Source organism: Onychostruthus taczanowskii, unplaced genomic scaffold, assembly GCF_017590055.1.
Source record: "Onychostruthus taczanowskii isolate IOZ18803 unplaced genomic scaffold, ASM1759005v1 scaffold14, whole genome shotgun sequence".
Lineage (NCBI taxonomy): Eukaryota > Metazoa > Chordata > Aves > Passeriformes > Passeridae > Onychostruthus > Onychostruthus taczanowskii.
The window spans coordinates 2,034,559-2,046,927 of NW_024498573.1; the positions used below are offsets into that span (position 1 = coordinate 2,034,559).

The window sequence follows — 12,369 nt, forward strand, 5'->3', positions numbered from 1 at the left end:
GAAACAAATCTGAGGAGAGCCACGGTCAGGAAGCGAAGGTGCTGTTATATTTTTGATGTGGAATTTGTGATGGGATGGTGCAGGTGTCCTCTCTCTCTCTGTTCCTGGTCATGTTGAGGCCATTTGTGGTTTCATTCCTCGTGTGGCCCAGCCCTGCTGTTTATCTGGAGCTGATTGTGGAGTGTTGGAATGGCAGGAGGACAGAGCTGCCAATCTGCAGCTTCCCTGGTTCTTCAGTGCCTTGTACTTACAGAGCTGAAGGTATTTCTGAGGAGCACGTGCCCTGTGGGCTCTGTTTTGTGGCCCCAGCTGGAGCAGAGCTTGGTGGCCCCGTCACGTTGTCACCATGTGCAGCTGAGCTGTTCCCGTGGATTTTGGGAGTTATTTCTGCCCTTGTGGATCATTCTGGTCGTTTGGCTTCAAAAGGGTGTCAGGGATGACTTCTCCCCGTGCTGCCTCTTGGAAGGGTGACCGTGCCCTTGGAATGTGGGAATGTCCTGTGGGCAGCCCGAGGAGCTGAGTGAGGATGAGCTGAGTGGCATGAGTAGTGTGAAATCTATGCAGTGTAGTGTCCCCAGATAACCAAACTAGGAGTGGGAGACAGCCAGGGGAAGCTGCAGTCTGACTCCTGGTGGCCTCTGAAGGTTTGAGGGCTTTCTCAGCATCCTCAGTGGTGGTTTGCTGCTGTATCCTGTGGTTGTGCCTTGTCTCATCCCATTTCCTGCCAGCTGGATGATGCTGTCCCAGTGAGGCAGGCCACGGGCAGGGAATTTGGCAGGAATTTTGCCCTGTCCTCGTGGCTGGCCCTGCTCTGCTCCACAGAGCTCACCAGGCTTTCCTCCTCACCTCTCAGCAGAGCTGGGCATGGAGCACTCTTATCTTTGTGGATGAAAACCAGCACTCAGACTCAAACCCTCCTTTGTTTTTCTTCCCCAGTCACGTTTCTGGTGGCTGTTGAAAAGCTTGAACGTGGAAGGGCCAAATCCTGCCTGGCCCTTGTCTGCTGAGGCAGGAGCAGCCCCGTGGGGGAAGCTGATGCTCACCCTGGGTTCCAGCAGTGAGCTGCAGCTCTGGGGCCATCCCTGGCCTCTGCCTGCCCCCAGCTCTCTGACCTTGATCCCCCCAGCTTTGCTTTGCAGGGTATCTCTGTCTTCCTGTCGCAGTGGGGGACGGGAAACGGGAGAATCCATCTGTGTGACCTTCGGTGGCACTGGGGCAGGCTGGCTGCGCGTGCTGCGTGACTCGGGGCTCTGAGCAGCCTTTGCTGGGCTGTCCTTGGGGGTGCCAGCCTGCTGGCTGTGCCCTTGCCACCCCAGCAGTGCTGTGCCCTGCCAGGCTGTACGGCAGCCTGGGGGGAAGAGGGTACAGGTCAAAAAACGCGAGGGATGAGCTGGGGTGAGGGGAGGTGGCTGCTCTGCAGTGTGGCTGTGTGCTCAGGCTGCCTTGGCTGCTGGTGAGGGTCTGCCTGCCCTGCTACCAGCTCTGCCTTGCTGCTCCTGCCTGCCCTTTGCCCGAGGGCCCGGGGTGGCATCCCTGCGGCTGGAATCCCTTCTCATGCCAGCATGACCCTCCTCCCCGTTCCCCAGGCACAGAGCAGGAGTCAGGGGGTCACGAGCTGTCTGCCCCCCGAGCTGGGGCTTGGCTCTCCCTGTCCTGCTCCAGGCTTTGGCACCCCATGGCACAGGAGCCCCAAGTCCCCTCCCCAGCCCCGCAGGCAGCGAGGGCTGATGGAGAGGGGCCAAGCACAGCAGCTTGGTGCCAAGAACTTTCTTTGTTTCCAGCCACCTCCCTCCTTTTTTTTTTTTTCCTTTTTTTTTTTTTTTTTTCTCTTTTCCTCTTAAAATTTCCCACTCCCTTTTCTATGTTAAGCCCACTCTGGCTTGGCTGGATTGCTCAGCTCCTTTGGTTTCTCTGCCCCTTTGTGTTTCCGCAGGGAGGGTGAGGCTCTCACATCTCCCCTCGTTTCAGGGTCGGGGTAGCGTGGGTGAAATCAAGAGCCTGATGCTTTTGACTGATGCTTTTCCTCTTTGCTGGTGAAAGATGCTTTAAATATGTGGAGTTTTCCACAGAGAGGTTTATTGTGCAGAGTCTCCCTGGACCCGAGACCACACAGGCTCCAAGCCTTTGGAAGCAGCTCTGCAGACAGCTCAGCCCCCGCTGCAGGCTGCTGTGTCTGGAGCTGTGCAGGAGCTCTCCTGGAGGCTGGGCACCTTCTCTGGTGTCCCTGCCTTGCCGTGGAGATGGCTTTCCAAGTGACCATGGGGTTGCTCTCCACCCTGCCCGTGTCTGTGTGGAGGAGCTCTGGGCACAGGGATGCCAGGGAAGCTCTGGGATCCTTCAGGGAAGGCTGTGCCGTGCCAGGAGAGCTGGTGCTGGGATGGCTGAGCTGCTCCTGGGCTCCACCTGGATTCTGGGTGCTGCTGAGCTTGGGGTGGATTTGCTGCCTGGTTCAGCTGGGTGCCAGGCAGAGTTCCCAGGCAGCTCCCCTCTCCCACATCCTTCCTTGTGGGGTTTATGTGTCTCCCCCCTAGCCAGGATGCCATGCAAATCTCCATGAAAAACTTGGGAAAACTCCTGTAGGAGGGGAGTAAAGCTGAAATTGCAGCTCTACGTTTTCCTCACCTTCACTCTGCCTTTTTCCTGCTCACATTTAAGCAGTCCAGGCTGCTTCCCAGCTTGTCCTGGTGTGTTTATGCAGGGAGTCCAGAAGTGATTCTTCTGCGAGGTCACACGGCCTCGTGTTTAAGAACGGGAAACTGGTTCTGTTATTTGATTTTATTTTATTTTTTTTTTTCAGTATCTGTTCTTAATTTCCTTGCCTCGAGTCAGCAGTTTGAATCAGCTCCTCTCTCTCCCCGTGCTGTTGTGAGGGACTTTGTGCCTCTTTGGGAAGGGCAGGACGGAGAATTTGGGAATGGCTCTGGTGCCCTCGGTCCCTCTGGGCACTGGGAGTCACCAGGAGCCACTGCTGGCTGCAGCACCAGGGAATTCCAGCAGTCCCTGCAAAAACACTTCTGGTGGCTGACTGCTCCCAGGGCTCGCTGCCTCATTTCTTCAAGAGGAAAAGAAAGAAAAAAAAAACCCCTGAAATCTCTGGCTGCCCTTTTCAGATTCTCCCTGGCTTCTCATCCCCTGTCCCCGTGACTGCCGTGGCTCTGGATGTGTCTGGGCTGGCTCCTGCAGCCTCCCAGGAGCTCCCTCCCTGCCTGGGCTGCCCTCCTGCCCCAGAGGGATGTCCTGGATGTCCCTGTGGCTCTCTCCTGTCAGGCTGTTCCCCTGGGCTCCTCTGTCAGCTCTGCACGCTTGGCCAGGTGCTGTTTGCATTTCATTTTTCTGACAGTTCCCTTCCAAAGGTTTTCAGCCCCATTTTCCACGGGCCTCTTCTCTCTCTGAGAGGTGCTGGGATGGGGACAGCAGTGACAGATGCTGGGTGATGATGGAGGGACCAAGCTCACTGGGAAGGCTGCAGGATCCCCTGGGCCTTTTGCCATTTTATATTTCCATTTAGGGCATTTTGTGTCACCAAGGAGAACCTTGGGCAGCGGTTGGTGGTCCTGATGTCACACTGCTCAGTGAGTGGTTGGTTTGTGACCATTTCCTTGTGCTGTGGGGATCCCAAGGAGTTTGGGAGTCCAGTTCCAGTGGAGTCTGTTGTACTCAGCCTTTTGCATCTGCAGGTTTCCATTTTCTGTGAGGGATCTGTTCCGTCTCTGTCCTCCAAGGGATGGGAGCACGGAGAGGGTTTGGTGCTCATGAGAAAGGCTCCTCTGACCTGGCACTAAACAAAATCCACCTGCACCTCAGAAATTGTCCCTGTGCCTTTGTCCCTGCCAGCACTGAGGGCTGTGGGGAAGGCAGGGTGTTCTTTCCAGAGGGAGGGAGGGAGGGCAGCCACCATTCCTGGGTTTCACTGACTCAGCTCCTTCCCTTCCCTGGTGCAGACCCCCCAGCTGGCCCGGGGAGGGCTGCAGATATTTGGATATTTGAGAGAGGGCTGCAGATATTTGGATATTTGGGATTTGGGCAGCTCAGCTGTTGGTTTTGGCCAGGGGCCCAGCCCAAGCCCCCCTGGATGCAGCCACCCCTCCTTGCTGTCCCTGGAGAGGATCCAGGAGGATCCAACCCCATCCCTATCCCTGGGGGGGCACAGCCCTGGGGGATCCCCTCTCTTCTCTCCAGGGAAAAGCGTCCCATCCCTGCGGGGGCACAGCCCTGGGGGATCCCCTCTCTTCTCTCCAGGGAAAAGCCCTGCAGGTGGTGTCTCAGTGAAAAAGACCCATGGAATAACTGCTTCCACATGTCCTGGGCTGGGAAAAAGCCTCTTCTCAGAGCAGCTGGTGGGGTGGCTCCTACTGGGATGATTTCAAAATTGGGGTTATTTGGGTTGCTGCTTCCTGGTGGCTGCTCCTGGCAGGACACGGTGCACTGCCAGGCCAGGAGGGGAGACTTCAGACCAAGTGCAGAGGTTTTAAAGCTGTCTTGGTCTTTGGAAGTGCCTTCCAAAAGCAGATGAGGAAGGGAATTTTGGGTCTGTGGGAGCTTAGTGCCTCATGTGCAGTCCTCTGGAAACGCTCACTGCACTGTTCAAACCTTTCCAAACCTGCGCTTGTTGTTAGGTGAGGGGAGCACCAGAGTTGTGTTTTCTGGTGGATTTTTTTATTCTGAGACAGCAGGGACTGGATTAGATATTGGGAGAGACCAAGATCTGGGATGGGGCTGTTGGAAAGACGAGGAATATCCACCAGGAGAGAGGAAGTTGGCTTTCCCCAGGTTTTATCAGTACTGAGGTGGGCTCCCCAACCTTCTCTGCTCTCCATAAGCAGGCTAAGGAGATACCCCTGGAGACCTTTCTGCTGCTGGAAAGGCATGTGCAAGAAACTCTTCTCCTGACCCCTGGGAGATCTGCATTTCAGCAAAACAGCAGTGAGCTCATCACTCAGCAGCAGTGCTGCTTCCCTCACTGCAGAAGCCTGGTGTGCCCTCAGACCTCGTGCCTTCATTACCCTGAAGAGCTCTGAATTACCCTGGCTCGAGTCTGTCCACATCCTGATTAAAATCCCAGTCTAATAAGCTGTTGACTCCAAATAAAGGCAGGAGGGGAATAAACAACGAGGAGAAGCTGGCTCCTCCTGCTGCCCCAGTGGAAGGCTCTCTCCAGGCAGGCAGCCAGCGGTGATATAACCCCGAGCAGTGCTGGGGACTGTAAGAAAACTGGGATATCAGCTGAGCTTCCAGCCCACATGAGCTCATGCTGGCCCAGCAGCAAGTCCTGGGGAGAGGGTAAAGGAGTTTGAACCTGTGTTAACACCAGGTTAACCCTTGGTTTGCTCCCCTGCAGCACAGCCTGGTCCTTCCAGGCCTCCACAGCTGGAGCAGATGTTGTCTTGGAGAATCCATCTGTGTTCCTGGTGTTCATAGGGAGGAAATGCAGGTCCTTCATCTCAAAATAAGAGTTGGGGAATGAAAGCAGAGCAGGGAATGGCTCCAGACTGAGGGATGGGTTTAGGTGGGATATTGGGTGCTGAGGCCCTGGCACAGGGTGCCCAGAGCAGCTGGGGCTGCCCCTGGATCCCTGGCAGTGCCCAAGGCCAGGTCTTTGATCACCCTGGGACAGTGGGAGGTGTCCCTGCCGTGGCAGGGGTGGCACTGGATGAGCTTTAAGGTCCCTTCTAGCCCAACCCAAATTCAACAAAAGTGGACCTTGAATTACTGGTTTGAAAGTAGGGAAGTTCTTTATTTCAGCAATAAGAATTTGGTCCCTCTTGCTGCCTCGTTTTCTGTCTTAGTTTGGAAGTGATTGCACTGGGAAGAGTTTGTCACCCCTCGGGAGTGTCCTCACCTTGGTGGCTCAGGCTGTGTCAGCCCTCTGAGCAGCAGAGTGAGACTTGAGGTACATTCTGAGTACAGGATTTGAGGTTTGATAAACTGAAATACCTGAGTGTTGTGCTATCCTGGTGTTTGAGTTTGGAGGCTGGTTGAGGATGGTGACATTCCAGAACCTGGAAAAATGGGCATCTCAATGGGGAAAACCTTGTGAAGCTCCTGAGGGATTCTCTTTTAAATACCAAAACATCAGCTTTTAAGAGCCTTGATGCTTGATTTTGCCAGCAGAAGTTCTGGCAGGTCCCTTCACTTGGGCTTCTGAAGGTTTTGGTCCTTCTTCAAGGAACTGATACTTGAATTTCTGGTGGAAATAGGACTTGAGTTGGGAGGGGAAAAAATACCCCGGGTTCTGCTCAGTGAATCTGTTGTCAATTTGAGATTTGTATCACTTGGGTGTTACACTGGCACCTAACCAAGGGTTATCTCTGCTTTCTGTGAAACACCGAGAGGACATTAGATCAGTAATTGCCTCATTCTGTGATGTGCTTGTTGTCCTTCAGAGAAGAATTAGTGATGAAATGGGCTGGCTTTGGTGTTTTGTTTTGCATTCATCACCAGTTAAAGCCTGGTCACGGGGTCTGTGAATAGCCTGCAGTGACTGGGGCTGATCCTGTGGCATTTTAAGGATCAGGACGCTGATTTCCACCCCAGCAAGTGTCAGAAACCCAACCCCAAGCAGGTGGAGTTTCAGACCCTGGGGGTTTGAGCTGTTGCAGTCCCAGCTGCAGCAGCCAGGCTGGTGCAGGTGCTGCCCTTGGATCTCAGCATCAGCTTTGGTGCTGCAGCTGTGAATGGGGTGGCCAGGGTTTGGTTGTTAACTCCTGTGTCTGCAGGGACTTGTGCCGTGTTTTTACACACAAGTGTCACTTCACAGTCAATGTGTGCCCCTCTCCAGGGCCACAGAGCTCAGTTCACCACCAGAAATAAACATTTGCTTGAGCTGCAGCAGTGGGGCTCAGTAATTTAGACTTGCCTCTGCTGTGGTGCTGCTGAAGTGATCTGGAGCCTTTCCCTGGTCATCACCCAGCCGTGGGGGCTGCACTGGCACCTTTTGGGTTGTGGTGGGGGTTTTTTTGTGTCCCTGCCTCTGATTCCTGCCTCTGTTCCCTGCAGGTGTACATCATCAGGGTCAGCTGGTCCAATGGAGCCACCGAGGTCATTTACCGGCGGTACAGCAAGTTCTTCGACCTGCAGGTGGGAAACGCTGGGAGTGCTCCAGCCCTGGGGGCATGAGAGAGGCTCAGCTCCTCCAGCTGCTGCTTCTGCTTTACCTGTGCCATTGGGGTTGTTACTGAGGGGGGGTTTGTTTGCTTTTGGGGAGGATTTTGTCCCAGTGAGGTCCAAATTCCGTTGCTGTGGCTTTCCCAGCTGCTGTCCCAGCACAGCAGGGCTGCCACTGGGAAAGAGCTGGTTCCCTGGTTCCTGGGGCAGTGCCCACTCCCCTGGCAGCCCAGAGGTGCCTGCTTTGGGACCTGAAGGGAGCCAGCAGGAAAGGGAGAGGGACTTTTTACCAAAGCATGAAGTGACAGGACAAGGGGGAATGGCTTCAAACTGAGAGAGTGGGTTAAGAGCAGATATCAGGAAAAATCCTCCCTGTGAGGGTGGGCAGGCCCTGGCACAGTGCCCAGAGCAGCTGTGGGTCCCTGGAAGTGCCCAAGGAGAGGCTGGATGGAGCTCTGGGCAAGCTGCTGTGGTAGAGGATGTCCCTGCCTGTGGCAGTGTGTTGGAACTAAATGATCTGTAAGGTCCCTTCCAAGCCAGGCCATGCCATTATTCTGATTTAATTCCCTCCTGGTGCAGGAGGGAGCCAGGAGGAAAATGGGAGAGAGGAGGCTGGAAAGGCAATTGGGACAGGCTGGGCTGCAGAAATCCCAAAGCAGTGCTCTGGGTGAGCAGGCAAAGGGTGTTTTCCACCTCCTCCTTGGTGGAGATGAGCCAAGGGGTCTGGCTGGGCTTTATGAGCCAAAACACAAACTGAGCTGCTGGAAGAGGCTCTGTGCAGAGAGGAGAACAGAAAAAAATGCACAAAGGGATCTCTGGGCTGGCAGCATCTGCCAGAGGGGCCACTGGGATGCCCTTCCTGGGCTGTTTGTGGCACAGGGAGGAGCTGGGCACCCTCTGACATGGGGCTGAGCATCACCGTGGGCTGGATTCCTCTGCTGGGACCTCTGCATCCAGACACAAACACCCTGCTGAAATTCCAGCCTGCCCAGCAGAGCCAGCCCCTGGGACTGCAGATGGCTTTCCCAGCTTCAGCTGGCTCCTGCAAAGCCTGGGATGGGGGCAGATGCTGCTCACAGCAGTGCTGCCCTGTCCCCTGCTCCCTGCCCAACGGGACACCTGCAGCAGAGCTGTGGCTGTGAGCACGCTGAGCTGGCAGCTCTGGCTGTCCCTGTGCTGCTGTCACACTGCCCCAGCCCCAGGGAGGGTGGCCCAGGCAGTGCTGGGGCAGGCAGGGGTTAATCTGTCCAGCAGCTGCTTGTGTAACCAAGGAAATATTAAAGTAAATAAATAAGGAACAGCTGTTGGGCAGCAGCCAGGGCTGGAAGGAAATGGAACTCGTGCTTCCTTCTCTGCAGCATCTCGTCTTCATGGTGCTCCAAGGTGCTGGCCAAGCTCATTCCTCTGTCTGCTGTGAGGGGGGCGCAGATTTTGGGGTGTCTGTGCCCCCAGCTGTGCTGGTTCCCTGGGCTGGGGAAGGGCTGTGGGGAATCGTGGCTGTGCTCCCTCCCCTCCATCCTGGCTGGAGCTCCTGGGGTGGAAAATGCCATCACTGGAGTCAGGCACTCTGCAAAACACCTTTAGAAGCAGAGATGCTTTATAAATCCATACAGATGTGTGTCATGGTGGAGGTGGGAAAGTTTAAAGCAAACATCTCCGTCCTTCGCTGTTCCCTGCAGCTTTTTCTTAAAAAAAAAATGAAAAAAATGATAATAACCACTCCTTTTTGGCTCTGTTGAAAGAATGAAAGAAGCTGTGGTTTTTCCTTTCCTTCCCCCTTATCACACATGCTTCCTGGTGTCCTTATTTTAAACTCGTGGTGCAGGACAGTGGAAATTGGATTGAGAGGCGAGGAGTGAAACAGATCCTGTGAGCACAGTGGAAAAAAATGCTCTAGGTAGGCTTGGTAGCACTGCTGCCATTGCTGGAGGCCTTTCTTGTGTGACTCTTGGATGATTCTGTGCCAATTTTAGCTCTTCAGGCAGAAGTTTTCCATGCTGGAAATTATTCATGCCTCTGGTTATTTTAAAAAAAAAAAAAAAAAAGGAAAATTCCACACAGCCCCCCACAAAATAAGTGTGGGACTGAAACGGTTCAGCTGCTTCTGAAAACAGCAAGAGGGGAAAATATTTTTCCTAGGTCCAGTTCTGATGATCTTTTTGATGTGCTGGAGGGAGAATTGGAAATTTGAGTTGCAGGTGAGCTCTGTGTCAAGAATCTGCCTTTCATGTTATCCAGGGAAAATCCATCCAGATTTATCCATGCTCAGGGCCTTGAGCAATCCCAGTACATGCATGTTTGGGTTGGGATGTTTGTTCATTTAATATCAGTGTTCCCCGTGGCTCTGGCTGCACTTTCCATGCTCCTGTCAGAGGCTGAGCAGGGTTTGTTTTTCTCAAGAGCAGGGAAAAGGTTGGTGCCCCCTCCTTGGCTGTCAGCGGCTGCTCCTTGGCAGGGACGTGGAAACTTCTGGATCCAAGTGGGAGAGAGGAGCTTGGTGGGGCTGAGGAGATGCTGCAGCTCCCTGGGAGTGCCTGGGGAGTTCCTCCTGGTGTTCCCAGTGGAGCCACAGCTGAGTCATTTGTCACCTTCCATCGTGGCTAGACAATTATTTCAGGAGCAGGGCCAAGGGAAACACGAGCAGGATGAGTGCTGACAGCAGAGCTGGGGGCACAGTGTCCTCCCCTCCCCAGGCAGGCAGGAGGGACACTCCAAACACCAGCTGAACCAGGAGTGAAGCCTGGAGGCTGCTGCACTCTGACTCCACAGAATCCTTGAGGCTGGAAAAGAGCCCAGGATCAGAGTCCAGCTGTGCCCATCCCCACCCTGTCCCCAGCCAGGAGTGCCACATCCAGGGATGGGCTCTCCAAACCCCCCTGGGCAGTTCCAGTGCCTGAGCACCCTTTCCATGGGGAAATTCCTTTGCCTTGGAGCCACCAGAGCAGCTGCATTCCCCATGCTGGGACGTCAGAAGCCACCTTGCTGGTCACAGTGATGCCACAGCTTCCAGCCAGGAGCATTTGAGGCTTTGCCTGGGTATTGTGGCCTTGCAGAGCTCTTCCCTCTCCTGTCCTTGGTTCCCAAGCCTGGCCCTGTCCTGCAGAATTCCAGGTTCCCAGCTCGTGGCTGCAGCAGCCTTCCCAAGCACCACCACCCTGCCTTTCTCTCCCAAGGGTGGCAGGACCTGCTCTTTCTGCCTGCTTGCCTGTTTCCAGTCCTTGTGCCCCCCCAGGGCCATTCAGTGTCCCACAGGAGCTGTCCCAGGAGCCTGTCACCTCTCTCCAAGGGCTGGTGACCCCTGCTCACCCCTCAGCTGAGCTCAGCACGAGGCTCTGGCTGCTTCCTCCTGGAGCCATGCCAGCAGTTTGGGCAGATGCAGCGTGGCTCTCATCCCTTGGGAAGTGCTCGGGTCGTGCCTTTTCCTGCCTGGGGTCACCATTCCAGTGCTGATTGTGGAGCTGAGGGTCAGCTCCAGCTCGTGCTCTGTGCAGGAGCTCAGGGGGCTGGGCAGTGCTCAGGAGGGGTTTTGCTCTGCAGAGCCTCTGCCTCTCCTCGTTTTCCCCGTGAATATTTTCTGTCAGGTGGCAGTTTACGTGAGGGCAGCTTTTTAGGAACGAAGGAGGATAAAACTGTAATTCCGAGGTTTAAAACCTGGTGTAACTGTAGGATTTGTAGTAAATTTGTAACTCCAAATGCTAAACTCTGTTTTCCATAAATCCCTTGGCTGGAGGAATAATTTCCTTCGAACAGGACTGGGGCTCTTTCACAGCACTCGCTATTCCAGATGTGAGCTGCTGGCAGCAGATGGATGCTGTTCCTGAGAAATAAAGGGAATGGGATGGATGCTTGCAGGGATGCTGGCAATGTCAGCTGCCGTGGAAGGTGATCAGGCACAGGAGTGGCTTCTGTGGTGGGCAGGGGGAGAGGATCAGGGTCTGGTCCTGCCTGGGAGGTGCTGCCAGCCCTGCCAGGGGTGGAGAAGCTGTGCAGTGACTGGGGGCTGCCTTGTGGGGTGCTCCCTCTGGGAAGAGCCTGATGAGTTCCTTGGAAGGATCCTCTTGAAACCACTGCCTGCAAGGAGTGGCACTGCTGCTTGGAGAACAGATTCTGGCTGGTCTCTTGTGGTTTCTTGTGGAAACCTCCAGAAAGGAACATTTTTTCCCCCCCTTTGTCATTCTGAGTTCAGCAGGCACGGCTGGCAGTCACTTCAGCTCTTCATATGACCGAGAGCCACTGTTGTCTTGCTGCTCTCCAAAAACACCCCAAACCCAACCCTTTTACACCTTTCCTGCTATTGCCAGCCCCTGTGCTGTCCCCATGGAGCCCCACCCCATGTCCTCAGCACCTTCTGCCTTTTGGCTGCAGCCACATTCTCAGAATGCCAGAATTATTGAGGTTGGAAAAACATCTCTGATACCATCAAATCCAAGCTGTGCCTGATCCCACCTTGTCCCCAGAGCCCCGAGTGCCACCTCCAGTCCTTCCTGGGACACTCCAGGGATGGGGATCCAAACCTCCCTGGGCAGTTCCAGAGCCTGAGCACCCTTTCCATGGGGAAATTCCTGCTGAGCCTCTCTCAGGTTCCCTCTCCTCCTGTCCCTGTTCCCTGGAGCAGAGCCTGACTCCCCTGGCTGTCCCCTGGCATGTTTCAGGAGTGCCCCTGGTTGCCCCAAGGCTTTTCCCCTTGCAGTGGAATCCTGCAGCCCTTGTCCCAGCTGGAGCTGCAGCAGAGGGTGATGCTCTGTGGCTGCTCCCCTGCACAGAGCTTTCATTTTGGGGCCAGGGCTGGAGACACGACACAGGCTGGGCTAAACGTGCTCGCTGCACAATCCAGGGACAGAAAAACTGGGAATTTGAGGCAGCATTCAAATTGGCTCTGGCTCTCCCTGCCATTCCTGGCTGTCTGTGCATCCAGTGTGTTTCCCAGCTCTCTTGTTTGTCCATATGTTTAAGAACTCCTTCAGGTTCTTTGCTGGAAACTCTCAGCTTTGACCCACCTGGAGCTGTGTCATCTTGGAGAGAGTCCTGCAGCCCTGGGGCCAGCAGCTTTGTGTGGAACACCGAAAAATAAATAGTCTGTTGAAGTGGTGCCTACTTCCATGAGAAAATTGGCAGCAGGCAGTGGCCTGTGCCTGCCATCTCCATGTGGAACAGAACCTGCTCCTTCTGGAGGGGTTCCTCACCTGTTGTGTGCACACAGGCGCCAGGCAGAGGCAGGGAGAGGGGAAAGTCTGTGTCTCAGGGAGTCAGAGAGGTCCTGAATAA

General features: G+C 54.8%; 1 protein-coding gene across 1 annotated transcript in view; it reads left to right on the forward strand.

Annotated features, from left to right (window-relative positions):
- Positions 1 to 12,369, forward strand: part of SH3PXD2B (SH3 and PX domains 2B) — a 66,121-nt gene that overhangs the window by 3,365 nt on the left and 50,387 nt on the right. Inside the window, exon 2 of the mRNA XM_041398017.1 lies at positions 6,997 to 7,077. Within this exon, the coding sequence (XP_041253951.1) occupies positions 6,997 to 7,077 (81 nt within the window). The remainder of the gene's footprint in view (positions 1 to 6,996; positions 7,078 to 12,369) is intronic.